Here is a 15,703-nt window from a genome sequence, read left to right as displayed (position 1 = left end):
ATACCCCAGACCCACCATTACCAACAAACCTGTCAATTGCAGAACTTTGGCTGGCAACATTCCTGGCTTGGTAAGGAGAGAGGTGGAAGGGACAGACAGAAAGGTGCCAGTGAATCAATTTTAGTGTTGGTAAACACCGGATGGAGACACATTGATAATGGTAGGGCAGGAGATTAGTTAAGAAAAAACTTTAAATGGAAAAGATAATCTATTATATCAGATAATCTGTTATAGCAGTGGCATGATCTTAGCTCACTGCAACCTCTGCCTCCCGGGTTCAGGCAATTCTCCTGCCTCAGCCTCCCAAGTAGCTGGGATTACAGGCACGTGCCACTATGCCCAGCTAATTTTTGTATTTTTAGTAGAAATATTCATTCAGCGCATAAATGAGTATAAATGAAATATATCAATAGAACAGTGCTGGATATCATCTAAGTTCCAGATTTTGCCCTTTCCTCTTTTTTTCTTAAACATGTTTAGTTGTGTAATATCTCAGCAATTCAGAAAAAATGAAAACAATGACAATGACCAAGGGGTTCATCCACTAGATCTAAGAAGTGTTATCCTTAACATAATCTTTCCTTTAGTTACCTTTTTATTTTTTGAGAAAGAAAATATCTTAGTGTCAGCTAAAGCATCCCCATTTCATTGTTTACTCTCCATCACCAGAGATAGACAGTAATTAACTATATTTTTATATTTTACAGACATAAAACAGTAAGCAATATACAGTAACATTTGAACATCTTAAATGTACAGATGTGGTGAATTACATTAAAAAGATTTCCTAATGTAAACCATCCTGCAACATTAGGATAAACACTAACTGGTCAAAAATGTATTATTTAAATATTTTGATAGATTTGGTTTACTAATATTTTATTTAAGATCATTACACTCATGTTCATAATTAACAATGACCTATAATTTTGCTACACTCTACTTTACTTGTTCAGTTTTATTATCCAGGTTATGCATACAAAATGATGTGGGAAGTTGTCCTTCTCCTATTCTTTGAAAAAGTTTATACAAAGTAGTGCTTACCTGTTCTTTGAAGATTTTGTAAACTTGGTTGTGTCTGGCCTGTTTTTCGGAGGGGGAGGCATCCGGGGAAGGAAGGCTGTAGATTATTAACTTGATTCACTTCTTTTGTTGATTATAAGTATATTCCAGCTTTTTCTTTCATCAGTTTTTGTAATTAATATTTTTCTAGGAGATTGTCTGGTTTCTCTCTTTCCAAATGTACTGTCAGGAACTTGTCCATAGTATTCTCTTACAGGCTTCAAAATCTCCATGAGTAGCTATGCTCTGTTTCTTTTTCATGCTTTTTCTTCTCTCGTCCTTGGTCAGCTTGCCAGAGATGGCTTTATCACTCTTTTCAAGGAACCGGCTTTTAGTTGGGTTGATTTTCTGCATTATTACTTTGTTTTCTAGCTCATTAATTGCTCTCCTTATCTTTATGGTTTCCTTCCTTCTTCTGCCTTCTTTCTGCTTGCTTTGCTGTTGTTTTTCTATTGGACTATGTCAAGCACGTAGCTGGCAAATTTTTCAGTCTTTCTCATTTTCTAATATATGTGACTGAGGCGTAAATGATTATTTTAACCAGAAGTGTCCAGTCTTTTGGCTTCCCTGGGCCACATCAGAAGAAGAAGAATTGTCTTGGGCCACACGTAAAATATACTAACACTAATGATAGCTGATGAGCTAAAAAAAAAAAAAAAAAAAAATCTCACAATGTTTTAAGAAAGTTTACGAATTTGTGTTGGGCCGTATTCAAATATGTCCTGGGCCGCACTGCGGGCTACAAGACATGGGTTGGATAAGCTTGATTTAAAGTATCATTTATTTAGGCTGCATCCTACAGGCTTTTTCTCTGCTTCATTTTAATTACTTCATAATCTGTATTATTATTTATTTTGCTCTTACAGTTTTTCATTTTTATTATGGAGCATTTCAAACATACAAAGGCAAACACTGCTTCACGTGGAATCCTTCTGGAATGTTCCCAGTTCAACATCACTGCAAGTGAGCTTTCTAATACATGCTTTTGGGTAATAACATTCCCTCGTTATTTTTACTCTGGAAATCCATGCGTGTGTCTTATTTCTTCTCTTTGAAGATAAAACTATACCTTAAATAACCTCATGTCATACAATGCAAGGGCTTTGCAAAATCCAGCTGAATTAAATTTTTTTTAAATCCCACATGACCAGATTAAAAGCAGCCCATTTTGCCAAAATGTAGACTTGCTTCACAGACAGTTAAAAGTGATTTTTAAAACACAGTTCTCATTTTCATCACTACAGTTTCCAAGTTTGAACTCCTACAAAAGTTCAGGATAGTTGAACAAGCACCGTTTCTGGAACTGTAAACAAAGCAGTTGCCTATGGAATCCGGGCCCTGCTTTTTTTGCCTCTTTGCAAGCCACTGATCCTTGCCCTGCTGCTGCCTTTCCAAAGGGCTCAGTGTGTGCACTCCCAGGGAATGAGCCATCCAAGCCGCAATCCTGAGCCCAAGAAAAGCACCACCGAGCCTCCGCAGGAAAAATAAGTTGCTGCCACACGAAGGAAAAGATTCCAGACCCTTCAGACTCCACCGCCACTGGCTCAACTGTTTCTAAGAATAGCGTGAACTGTGGAAAAAAAAAAAAAAATACTGGCAGCAGACATTGGTCTTAATTGTCTCCAGGCATTAAAATAGAAACAAGCTGAAACGGAAGTGCCCCTGGAAACCCTCTCCCAGCCTCACTCAGTGCGGACCAGGAAGCGGGACGTGGATGCGGCTTCCAGAGACACGGACTCCAGAAGGCCAACCCTGCCATGGCGTCACCACGGAGCGTGTTTCCAGGACAGGATGGTCTCTCCCAAAGTGGAGGAAGGCCAGGGGCCAGAAGCAGTCTCCAGGGGCCCAGGCCTCACCCACTCTCAGGCTTTCTAGAGATTCTCTCGAGGCCTCTGATTGGAGGCCCCATGGGATGTGAGGGGTCCCCCTCCCAAGAGCCAAAGTTGTTTATCAGAGTCTTCTCTTTCTGGTTCATTTTCATAATCTTAAATTTAGCTAATTGGATCCTAAATCAAATTTTGCAAATAGTTTCTTGTCATAAAAAACAATATCAGCCTTATAACTGGGAGGCCCCTCAACATAAAGGGGTGTGTGGTGTTAGATCCTATATGCACAGGCTGGAGAGCCCCCCACATCCCCTACTCCACAGAGATAGGTAACACCACTCTTCAGTTCAGAAGGCAGAAAATTGTGTTTTGTTTTGTTTAATGAAGATGTGACACTCATCTGACTACTGGGTTTCATAACCTAAACAAATTTCCAAACTTTGAGGATAGATTCCAAATTTAAAAAAAAAAAAAAAAAATGCTGCATGCAGAAGAAGATCAAGAAACCCACTTCTAGTCTCCACTCATTCAAATTTCTCTTGCCTAGTGCCTCATTCAAATTTCTCTTGCCTAGTGCATTAATCATTCAATGAAAATAGGTTTTTTCCCTGCAAGGTTTCTAGTATTTATGAAATTGCTCTTAGTTGGAAACATACGATAAACCAACACTCAAGCTCTTCTCAATTCCTAGACAAATACACTAAATAAAAGAGGTGGTTAGGGCTAAGTTTTCCAGAAATCCAGTGCCAATTCCTGATGGGATTATTTCAGCTCTACTTTTTCTAACATGGTTAATTGTTGACGAAGTATGGAAAAAAACTGAAAAGAAAATGAAGCTCTTTTCTCTTATGTGCATAGTATTCCATAATGTATGGAAGTCAAAGCCTGCTTCACAGGTGGGGAACAGGGCTGGGGCAAAGGGAGACACACAAGTCAAAAAAATGCAACTTAATAATGCTGGTAGGCCCCACGTGGCTCCAAACTCTACACAGCATGGCCCTCCCAACCCAAACTCCAGTTGAAGACCTCAGAAGGAATTGACAGGATTCTGTTTTAGAAATACATAAAACCAAAAAAATCTGGCGCCAGAGGGAGACTATAAACGGACACAGCCCAATGAGATGGAACATTTACAACGCAGGTCTCCCAGAAGCCCTGTCTTTGGTTGCAACCATGCAGAAATGTGTCATTCCCCCATTCTACACCCTCCCCCAACACAGTGTTTACTGTGATCCTAATCTACCCAAACCAGATTACTCAAGCCAGAGCAGAAATTGACTGTCCTTGCCCAAGGTTGGCAATCAGCCATCAATTATACTTGCCACATGCTAGGCTGTTCCTAACTCAGAAATCTTAGAGCATTTAGTTGCACATAGAAAGGACTCCATAAATGTTTGTGGAATTGAATGGAATGATTGTGCTCAATTAATTGCCTTTGCTCAACTGTTTCCCAATATCCATTGGTCCTTAATATCAACTGTCATCACTTGGACCTTCTCTTGCCTGTGTTTGCCAACAAGGCTTATATTTCAGGACACCAGCCCAACTCAGCTTCTAGACCCTGAACCTACCTATGTTCTCCACCACTACCTCACCCTCATCTCCCCCTTAACTCAAGATTCACCTGTCTCCACTGTCTGACATCTCTTGATCTATTCACAGGTACCCATACTCAGCTATGACATTTAGAAGTGGGATCAAGGAGGAGAAGGATGGTGAGGGAAAAGGAAAGAGTTTACATTTGCTTTTCACCCTGCTGTGTGCCAGGCACTGCATATATTATCTCTTGTAATTGTGTTTTTAAAGAATGCTGGAGACTAGGGAGATGATACTTCCACCGTCTGAGCCTTTGGGTCAGGAAAGTAACTTAGACACCAAGATCCCAAATGCCTTCCACAATGGAGACATTAAACTCTTTTAAATTAGTGATTTTTAATTTATGACTTTAAATTATGAGAATTGATGAACACCCATAATGAAATTTTCACCCACCCACTATAAAATGAAGTACTAAAATGTGATTCCCTAAGGCTGAAATATACTATTCAAAGAACTATCCTTTGTTCTGAGACTATAGGGGAATCCTATCTTAGGAAAGAGTAAAATAATCTCTCATTGCAAAACTTCACATGCTCACACTTACTCTTCAAAATCCTTCAAGGAGGCACCAAAATCAAGTCCAATAAACCATTATTACTTTTTTTTTTTGTTTTTGAGATGGAGTTTTGCTCTTGTTGCCTAGGCTGGCATGCAATGGTGTGATCTTGGCTCACTGCACCCTTCACCTCCCGGGCTCCAGCAATTCTCCTACCTCAGCCTCCCGAGTAGCTGGGATTACAGGCATGCGCCACCACGCCCGGCTAATTTGGCATTTTTAGTAGAGATAGGGTTTCACCATGTTGGCCAGGCTGGTCTCAAACTCCTGACCTCAGGTGATCTACCTGCCTCGGCCTCCCAAAGTGCTGGGATTACAGGCATGAGCTACTGTACCCGGCCCCAATAAACAATTATTACTTAAAAAATTTAATCACAGCCTATTTTTCTTACAGCATTGGACAGGATCACTAGTTCTACAGCTGAGTGTACCTGGAGAAATATTTGGCTCACTTGAAGTGCCAGGCTGTGGAAAAAAAAAAAAAACAAAAAAAACAAGCATAGCAAAAACCTCCTCTTAAAGATTAGAATTGCACTCAGCTGAGGAACACGGAACTGTGTGGTAGTCCCGTGGCTGTAAGCATATGTATAAAAGTCATCACATTTTTTGCCTTAGATTTTTTTCACTTTACTATATTTAAATTTACCTCAGTAAAGTGTTATAAGAAAGTCTTATGGTGATTGTCAAATGACTATGCAGGGAATTCTCAAACAAGAATTCTCCCTTCTCTCACAACTGAATTTTAGTCAATGCACTTAAATCTTTAAGTTTTTGAGTTATAAGCTCCCTCCTTGGGAGGAAGTTCGGTACCTAAGGAACCTTCGTAATTCTTTCAGATATTGAGTAAAGATGCCAAAGTCACTGATTAAAACTCCCTAACCTCTTATTACCACAAAACCACCCTGGGGACCAGGGATCCTGGGTTTTCACTGCCTTCTTTATGAAACTTTCTTTCATCTTAGCTGAAATAATAACTCAAAATCAGTATGTGAGTCAGTCAAAGCATTGTTAATCCAATAGCAAATGTCTTGACTTTTTAGATTACAAGCAACTAGGGAAATATTTATAATAGTTAAGGTTTTTCTAAAAACAAACAAACAAATCTTCCATGAAGTCTATATGAATTATTTTTTTGTTGCTTTACAGAGCAAAAATTGTCTTAAATCTTCTTGATTTAAAAAAAAAAAAAAAATCAAAGTGACGCTTCCTTGTTAGCTTGCAAAACCCAGAAAATGATTTTGTAGGAAAACACTAGTCGTTTAATTAGCTATTAAATAGAGAACTTCCTTTCACATTCTCAATTCATAGCTCCCATGGGAGAATTTATTAACTTTAGTGGCTAAGTTCACATTAATTAAGCCTAACTGCCCTTGACCAGTTAAATAGCTAATCTGTAAAAATGCAGCTGCTTTTGGATGTGTGTGTGTATAAAATTATTGAGAACTTTTTTATGTATTTTAGTTTTAGGTGCTTTACAAACATACATCATTAGAGGATAAATCCGTAATGATAAAGTATTTCCATTCACACATGCGATCTTTCGCATCAGCCTTGTAAATGTCAGCATTGCCCCTGAACGGTGGGTATTTCTTCACGTGTTCTCCAAAGCTAAGTCTCTGGAATCCCTGACTTTAAACTGTTGAGTAAGTTCAAGTTGAGTTTCACGCTGGCAAAGAGAGTGCCTAACTACAAAGAAATACCCACTGTGTAATCGTTGTTTCATGTCCGCTTGGACTGCCCGTTCAGTTTCATTATTCCTCTTTCAGCCACCTCCAGGCCGAACACTCAGACAAAATCACTCTGGCAACTTGTGAATGCCTTCTGCTCATATAGATGACTGTTTTGCCCCCTGTGCTTTCTTTACTGAGCTGTTTAATAAACAGCAGGGTAGCTGGGAATTTCTTGGCAGGAGCCGGGCAGGGAGAGGGCACCGTGGTGCCGACTTTCCAGGCTGACTCACAGTTGCATTTGCAAACCTGGGACTCCCCAGCCATCCCCACAGAGCTCCTGAATAGGTTGCTAAGGGCTTGGCAATGTTCTGCGCAGCCACTGCTGATCCTAAAGAGGCCACAACAGGCTGGATCCCAGAAGAAAGGAAGTACTAACAGCTTGAGTCACCATGAATGCGGGACTCCTTCATTTAATAATCTTAGACAATTCTGTCTGGGCTTAAACGCCCCACAGTCCTGTGACAATGACCCAGAGATTCAAAGATAAGCCACCTGATGCCTTCAGAACACATTTCCTTTTATTCACAAGATTGTAAAGCTTCTCCCTCATGCATTTGTTTTGTTTTGTTTTGTTTTGACAAAGTCTCACTCTGTCACTCAGGTTGGAGTACAATGGTACAATCTCGGCTCACTGCACTCTCCACCTCCCAGGTTCAAGTGATTCTCCTGCCTCAGCCTCCCCAGTAGCTGGGACTACAGGCGCCTGCCACCACGCCTCGCTAATTTTTGTATTTTTAGTAGCGACAGGGTTTCGCCATGTTGCCCAGGCTGGTCTCGAACCCCTGACCTCAGGTGATCCTCCTGCCTCAGCCTCCCAAAGTGCTGGGATTACAGGCGTAAGCCACTGTGCCCAGCCACATATTCACTGTTAACCAGCCCTCTTCACTCATGGCATCTGACCTTAAACAAGGGAATGAAAGTTGGTTTTTCGTTCGTTTGTTTTGTTTTTTCTTGTTTACATCAAAAAGGGAGGGGAATAGATGAGAAGGAACATTAATATCAGCTTAAGTGACCTGAAACAGCAAGCGCAAAGTTGGCGGACATGCTGGGGTCCAAAGGTGTGTGAAGTTTCAGCAGGCAATCTTTCCCACACACACACATCCTCCAAGTAGGGGAAGGGGAGATCGGAAGGAGCCATTGCTCTTATTTTGGTGGTGGTTAACTGGACACAGGTATGTAGTCATGCCTCGATGACAGTCACAAAGTCCTGGGCAAGGTAACATTGGAGTCCAGAATAGATGTCCATTTTATTTCCATCTGCTATAGAATGCAGAGAACTTAGGAAATGAGAGCTTTTGTAGTAGTATTTATCTCTACCCATCTCATTTTTCTGTCACTCTAGGGCGGTTGAACTGCGGCATTACCGTGTTCTCTATCTCATTCCTACTATGGGATGAGGCAATGCTTGACAGAGAAAAATTGGGATTTGGACAAGATCTATTCAATGTCCCTGCACATTGTGTAGAAGCTAGAATCGATGGTGCAAATACTACATCTTGAAGATAATGCACCTGATCTCATCTGAACTCAGAAGCTAAGCAGGTTTGGGCCTGGTTAGTATTTGGATGGGAGACCACCTGGGAATACTAGGTGCTGTAGGCTTGGCCGGGCACAGTGGCTGATATGGTTTGGCTGTGTCCCTACCTAAATCTCATCTTAAATTATAGTTCCCATAATCCCCACATATCATGGGAGGGACCTGGTGGGAGGTAATTGAATAATGGGGATGGGTTTTTCTCATACTGTTCTTGTGGTAATGAACAAGTCTCATGACATCCGATGGTTTTATAAAGCGCAGTTCCCCTGCACCCCTGTCCTGCCTGCTGCCATGCAAGACATGACTTTGCTTCTCTTTCACCTTCCTGCATGATTGTGAGGCCTCCCCAGCCATGTGAAGCTGTTAGTCCATTAAAGGTTTTTTTTTTTTTTTTTTTTTTTTGGTAAATTGCCCAGTCTCAGGTATTTCTTCATAGCAGTATGAAAATTGAGTAATACAGTGGCCCATGCCTGTCGTCCCAGCTACTGTCATCTCAGCCTGAGGATCACTTGAGACGAGGGGATCATTTGAGCCCAGGAGGTCGATGCCAGCCTGCACAACACAGGCAAACTTCCTTTCAAATAGTAATAATTAACTTAAAATTTAAAATGTGAGACTCTCCAGGACCTAGCCAGTCTCTCCAGTCACCTTGGTTACGTAACAAGCCACAGGTACACAAGTGCAAACTCCCCCGGGGGACAAGGCCACCTCCTTCCTTGGTGACTTCCTAGCACGTACAAGGTGTTAGCTTAAACTATAACCTGTCCTCCCCAGGCCATAGGACCTTTGTCCTGGCCCCTCCCTAAGACTCACCAATCACCTCCCTAGGGAAGCAGAAGAAACACATAGGGTGCAGAGTGCTAGAGGGGAACACACCGCAGTCCCAAATAATTCACCCAGGTGGCCAGGGGCTCATCTGTTCCCAATTAAAAATACATCTACAAGCCAGAAATCTTGATTTCAAACAGATCCAAGGGTGCAAAAAGGCACTTTGAGCACATAAGGTATAGTATATAATAAGGAACGTAAAGTTTCGTTAGAATAAGTATTAAGTACGTATATGTGTGTATGTGTGTGTGTATATATATATGTACTAGAAAACTTTTTCACTTAGTAAAAATATATATCATGCAAATAAACTGTGGCGTATAATAAGTATTTACCGTCATTGAGTTCCAATCATACAATTCTAGGCTTACCTGAAAATGAAAAAAAAAATCACAACAATAATTAAACCTTAAATATTAGAGACCAAACATAATTCAAGCTGTGAACTTATCCAGCATAACCTGAAAGTAATAGAAATTTCCATGACACATTCATTGCCTTAAAATATCTTTGAAGCCATCATTCATAATCATAAATAAAACTTATTGTAAATCAAAATTTCTCTGATCTACAAGGAGCAGTATGACAAAATCATGTAGAAGGATTTGTTGTGATATCATCCAGTTAAACCCCAGGAAACAGTGATGCAACAGCTCTTGGGAAAGATCCTGCAGTGTTATCAGTTCTTTCTTTCAAATTCTCTTCAAGCTCGTACATCTAGAGTATCTTCTGCTAAATGGTAAATAAGCATTGTTTCATAATGTTTATAAGGTATTCACAAAATAAAATACACACATTTTTTGACTCTTTTTTTTTGTCCACATAATGTGGATTAGTCTCCATGACAACACCAACTGTCCCATCACATTATCACGAACACCTCCCAACAACCGCTATGCTGCTGTGACCCACAGTAACCCACTGTTCATTTTTATTTTATTTTATTTTTCGAGACAGGGGCTCACTCTATCACTCAGGCTAGAGTGCAGTGGCACAATCATAGCTCACTGCAGCCTCAAACTCCTGGGCTCAGGCTATCCTCCCACCACAGCCTCCCATGTAGCGGGGACTACAGGCACACACCACCATGCCTAGCTAATTTTTTTTTAATCTGTAGTAGAGATGGGGTCTTGCTATGTTACGCAGATTGGTCTCGAACTCCTAGGCTTAAGCAATCCTTCTGCCTCAGCCACCTGCTGAGATTACAGGTGTGAACCAGCACAGCCGGTCCATCATTCCATTTTCAAATAGATGACCATTGATTTAAAAATCTTGGCGAAATTATTTGGCTGTTTGTGTGTGTCTAGTATTTAAAAACCTGGAGAAATGGATTTCTTCTATATGTTGTAATTTAGTGTGGATGAGTGTGATTAGGAGGCTGTGGGCCCTGGAAGTCATTCCTAGTGTCTTGGCGACATGGATTCCACTAGAGCTGGCTCCCTGGGAACTGTTCCACACACAACAGGATTCTCCCAGCCTCCAGAGACCTCACGTCCACACAAATTTAGACACATTCATCACAGAGAGGACATTCTTGAGGCTGTGTGGCAACGAAAGCTTCATTTGTTAAAGGTTAATCTATGGGGGCAGCAGAAATACTCAATAAGGGGGTTATTAAATTTTCTTATTAAATGTGATCAGGGAGCTTTGTTGTCTGGATGTCAAGTTAAAGCCACAGTTGGGCAAAACTCTTCTGAAGACAGTAAAGCACAATGTTATGCCCCTAACCATAGATCAACATACTCTGTCACTTGCACTTGAGGGTCCTTTCATCGTAATGAAAAGTATCAAGTGTTGAGTGTGTGTTTTACAGCTTATATGGAACCATAAGCCAAAGGAGTGGGTTTCAGTATTTCGGAAATTCCTGAGGCTTCAGGTTTGACAGGAGGGAAATGGGCCATTATCCCCCATGTCAGGCAAGGCTCCTGTTAGATAGAGTACCCTCCCCACCGGCCCTGTACCCTTCAACTCAGGGTCGCATAACACGCAGATACGTTTCAGGATAAATTCACAATAACCACAGACAGTCCACAACCTCACAGCTCATCTGTCCAGATAATGTATTTTACAAATAAGGACGCTGACACTCTGAAAAGTGAGAAGAATCCAGAAAAGTGAGAGACTTCAAAAGAAAGCTGAGCTCTAATCAGAAACCAGGTTTCCAAATTTTGGCTTGTTGCAGGAAACAAGGAGGCATTTGGGCACCAAAGGACAAATACATAATGGAGCTTTTGATCCCTAAACTAGGGCAGTGACAGCCTCTGACACAGTCCACAGAGGCCTGGACCATGACACATAAGAGCAGAGCACTGGAAGTTCTGGAACAATCCCAAAGCTGAGGCTGAGTGCAGCATGCAGGTAACAGAAAGGCCGGCTGAGGAATGAGTCAAACTGAGAACCCCCAGAAGGAGGGACGCTAGTGGGCCCCAGCTGGCTACTGCTCTTTGGGAATGAGCCATTGATGTCAAAATAAGCCAGAAATCCAGATGATTTAATATAAAATCTCCCAATTTCTTAATGCCAGCAACCTGGTCAAAACATTTTTTAGGCCGGAAGCAGTGGCTCATGCCTATAATCCTAACACTCTGGGAGTCCAATGCAGGCGGATCACTTGAGGTTAGGAGTTCGAGACCAGCCTGGCCAACATGGTGAAGCCTCATCTCTACTAAAAATACAAAAATCAGCCGGGCGTGGTGGCAGGCGCCTGTAATCCCAGCTACTCAGGAGGCTGAGACAGGAGAATCACTTGACCCCAGGAGGTGGAGGTTGCAGTGAACTGAGACTGCACGACTGCACTCCAGCCTGGGAAAAAGTGAAAAAAACAAAAAACAAAAAAACATTTTTTAGAAAACTTGCCTGCAGGCATAATTCACTTCCCAAGCCTCCAGCTTTCCATTTCTCTCCTGAAGCAGTTCATACCGATTTCTTTTTTTCAGACAACAATGCACATACTGCTAGGTTGCCCTATTCATTCCTCCTTCAAACTGTATTGAATGTCTTCTGTATCCAGCTCAAAGGTCAAAGGGTGTGCAACCCAAAGATGCAGAGATATCAGGAATATCCAGGGAACCAGAAGAATGAGAGCACCATATTCCTTATGTTTGTAAGGAAGGAACTTGGAAGCATCTTGGAAGGGACTTAACCCACAAGGAGAGAGTGCGGAGGAATAAGACTGTCTTGTAGCAGAGGAGTGAGAAGTCTCATGATAGCACAGCTACAATGTCTTGGCAAGAATCCAGTGAAGATATTATAAGGGGATAAACAAAGGCAGACTCTCTGAGAATGGAGAGAAAATATTCAAGAGATATTCAAAAACTAGTTTCAATATGGGATCCATCAAGAGTGACACTGCCTTCACACAACCTGCCTCCACCCTGAGGCCTGAGGCCACAGAGCAAACCTCCCCCTGGGAGCCTCCACACTGCATCAGTCACATGTAGCCAGCAAATACTTAACTGTGCCCCTGCTAGACGCAACACCTCAAAAGTTGATCAGACTAATTTTGACAAAAAATCTTACTGACAAACACACTCATACCCAATGGCGCTTAGATTTATTGAAACCTATTTTAAGGTATTTATTATTTATTTTAAGGATGTATTTCAACATATTGTGGCATATTTTCAAGGAGTGCATGTACACAGCTTTCTGAAGAGCAATGTTTCGGGACTTATCAGTATCAGTAGGATGTTTTCAGGTGCGAGTAACAGGAAATCACAACTAAAAGTGGCTTTAAAGTAAGGAAATATGTTAGCTCACATCAAAAAAAGCCTAAAGAGAAGGTTTGCCTTAGGCGTGATATGTCAGGCTCCAGGTCCACTTCTTGCATGTGTTTCCACTTGGATCTCCATGTGTATTAGCCTCAATCACAGACTGGAGATAAGATGGCTGAAGCAGCACCAGGCCTCAAAATTAAAAGCATCTAGAGAAAGAAGAGGAGGAATCATCTCTTCTTCAATGGGTTGTAAAAGAATTTAGAACTTTTCCCTGAAGTCTCCCTCAAGCCAGCTCTCCACCTTTGCATTAGAATTCCTTTCATACCCATCAACTAAAGTGAGGTCCCTCGTGTATTCCGAAACCCATCCTTGGCATGAGTTGCACAGTCATCATGATTGGCTTAGGCTAATCCATTGTAGTGGAGTGAATATTGGGGAGTTGATGACATTAGCCACAATAGTATCAAAAACCTTGGCCACGCAGTAGCTCACGCCTGTAACTCCAGCACTTTGAGAGTCATGACAGATGGATCGCTTGAGCCCAGGAGTTCAAGCTCAGCCTGGGCAATGTAGTGAGATCCTGTCTCGAAAAGAAAAGACAAGACTAACTGGGCATGGTGGTGTGCACCTGTAGTCCCAACTATTCAGGGAGCTAAGGAGGGAGGATTGGTAAAGCCAAGGCATTCAAGGCTGCAGTGAGCTACGGTCCCACCACTGCACTCTAGCCTGGGTGACAAAGCGAGACCCTGTCTCTAAAAAACAAAACAAAACCAAACCAGAAAAACAGGCTGCAACTTTTTACCATCTTAAAAAAGAAAAAATCCCTTAACTCCAAGTCCCTCAAGGCACCTCCCATATTCTGTTTCCTTTTATAATAAAACTTCTCTAAAGAATTATCTATGTTGACCATCTTTCTTTTCTCCTTTCTTATCCTCTCATGAAAATACTCCATTTAGGCAGGGCGCGGTGGTGCTCACGCCTATAATCCCAGCACTTTGGTAGGCCCAGGAGAGAGGATCACTTGAGCCCAGGAGGTGGAGGCTACGGTGGGTTGCGTTTGTGCCACTGCACTACAGTCTGGGTGACAGAGTGAGACCCTGTCTCAAAAAATAAAAATTAAAAAATATATACTCCATTTAGACTTTCGTCTTCACTAATCCACAGAAACTGCCCATGTCAAGATGAAAACGACCTCCCCACTGACAAAATGAATGGCCAATGTTGTCTTATTTGTTGCATCCACTGTGCTTGGCACTATTGAACAATCTCCTTTTCCTCAACACTTCCTAAGTTTGGCTTCCAAGGCCATATGATTTTAAACTTCTGTGCAGCCAGAAAGGGAGCCCTACTCTATACTCTGGCATCACTAGACTATAGTTCTCAGACCTCAGTTTTTCTTTTCCACCCATTTTCACACCCTAGATGACTGATTCAATGCTGGGGACTCCCAAAGTAATATCCTCACCTTACCTTTCTCCCAAACTCCACACTTTGCCTATTAGACAAAACCTCTTTAAATGAAAGACAGTTCCCCAAAAGCCCTTTTACAATAATTTCCATTATTCTAAAAGTTCTTTAAATATCTGTAGTTCATTCTCAGTTCTTTGCCAACTTGTTTTCAGCATATGCTCAATAAATGATGGTGAGTGATAAATTATTCATTGATTATAGTAGCAACTTAGGAGTCCCTTTAGATGGAAATATAATGCAGATGAAAAGAACCAGGCAATTCCACAGATAGGACACAAAAGGGCACCTAGATTTTATATATTAAAATGCAGAATTAGGGCCAGGCATGGTGGCTCACTCCTGTAATCTCAGAGCTTTGGGAGGCCATGGCAGGAGGATTGCTTGAGATCAAACACTCAAGACCAGCCTGGGCAACATAGCAAGGTCCTGAATCTACAAAAAAATACAAAAATTAGCCAGGCATGGTGGTGCACGCCAATAGTCCCAGCTACTCGGGAGGTCAAGGTCAAGGATCACTTAAGCCCAGGAGATGGAGGTTGCAGTGAGCTATGATTGCACCACTGCAATCCAGCCTGGGCAACAGAGCAAGACCCTGTCTGTCTCTAAAAAAACTTGAAATTAAAAATAATAATAAAGTTAAATGAAGATTTATAGTGCATTCATTCACTACAGAATGGCAAGGAGTGATAATGCATTTTTTTAGCCTAAAACTAGGCCAAGAATATATACTTTTTTTTTTTTTTTTTCTGAGATGGAGTCTCACTCTGTTGTCCAGGCTGGAGCACAGTGGCGTGATCTTGGCTCACTGCAACCTCTGCCTCCCAGGTTCACGCCATTCTCCTGCCTCAGCCTCCCGAGTGGCTGGGACTACAGGTGCCCACCACCACGCTTGACTAATTTTTGTATTTTTAGTAGAGACGGGGTTTCACTGTGTTAGCCAGGATGGTCTCGATCTCCTGACCTCGTGATCCACCGGCCTCGACCTCCCAAAGTGTTGGGATTACAGGCGTGAGCCAGGCCAAGAATATTTTTAAAGCTTCAGGTCTCATTCAAGAGCAACCCAGAAGCAAAAGCGTCTTCTTCGATCACCAAAACACAGTGGGCACTGATCCAGAGAAAGGAAGAGCTGGCTACTCACTCCAGCGGTTCTCAGCTTTAGGCAAGCCTAAAGCTTACATTTCTTAAATCTGCAAAAAGGAAATATGTCTGCCCTGCAAGTCTTTACAGGGTCCTGTGTTGGTAAAACTAAATATCTGGAATAATAGTCCTTCAAAGATTAGTTAAAGTGACACTACATTTATTCTTATTGTACAACCCAGGGCCATATTTAATAACCAATTATTTAAGGAGCACCATATTAACAATTTATCACAGAAACC

General features: G+C 41.7%; 1 protein-coding gene across 1 annotated transcript in view; it reads right to left on the bottom strand.

Annotated features, from left to right (window-relative positions):
* Positions 1-862: 862 nt before the first annotated feature.
* Positions 863-15,703, bottom strand: part of LOC105552637 (chromosome unknown open reading frame, human C10orf126) — a 35,403-nt gene continuing 20,562 nt past the window's right edge. Inside the window, 2 exon segments of the mRNA XM_011998341.1 lie at positions 863-2,632; positions 9,474-9,509. Of these exon segments, the coding sequence (XP_011853731.1) occupies positions 2,324-2,632; positions 9,474-9,509 (345 nt within the window). The 3' untranslated portion in view covers positions 863-2,323.

This window comes from Mandrillus leucophaeus, unplaced genomic scaffold (genome assembly GCF_000951045.1).
Source record: "Mandrillus leucophaeus isolate KB7577 unplaced genomic scaffold, Mleu.le_1.0 Scaffold569, whole genome shotgun sequence".
In the NCBI taxonomy this organism is placed as follows: domain Eukaryota; kingdom Metazoa; phylum Chordata; class Mammalia; order Primates; family Cercopithecidae; genus Mandrillus; species Mandrillus leucophaeus.
The sequence above is the reverse complement of the archived record's forward strand: the minus strand, read 5'-3'. Positions and strand labels throughout refer to the sequence as shown.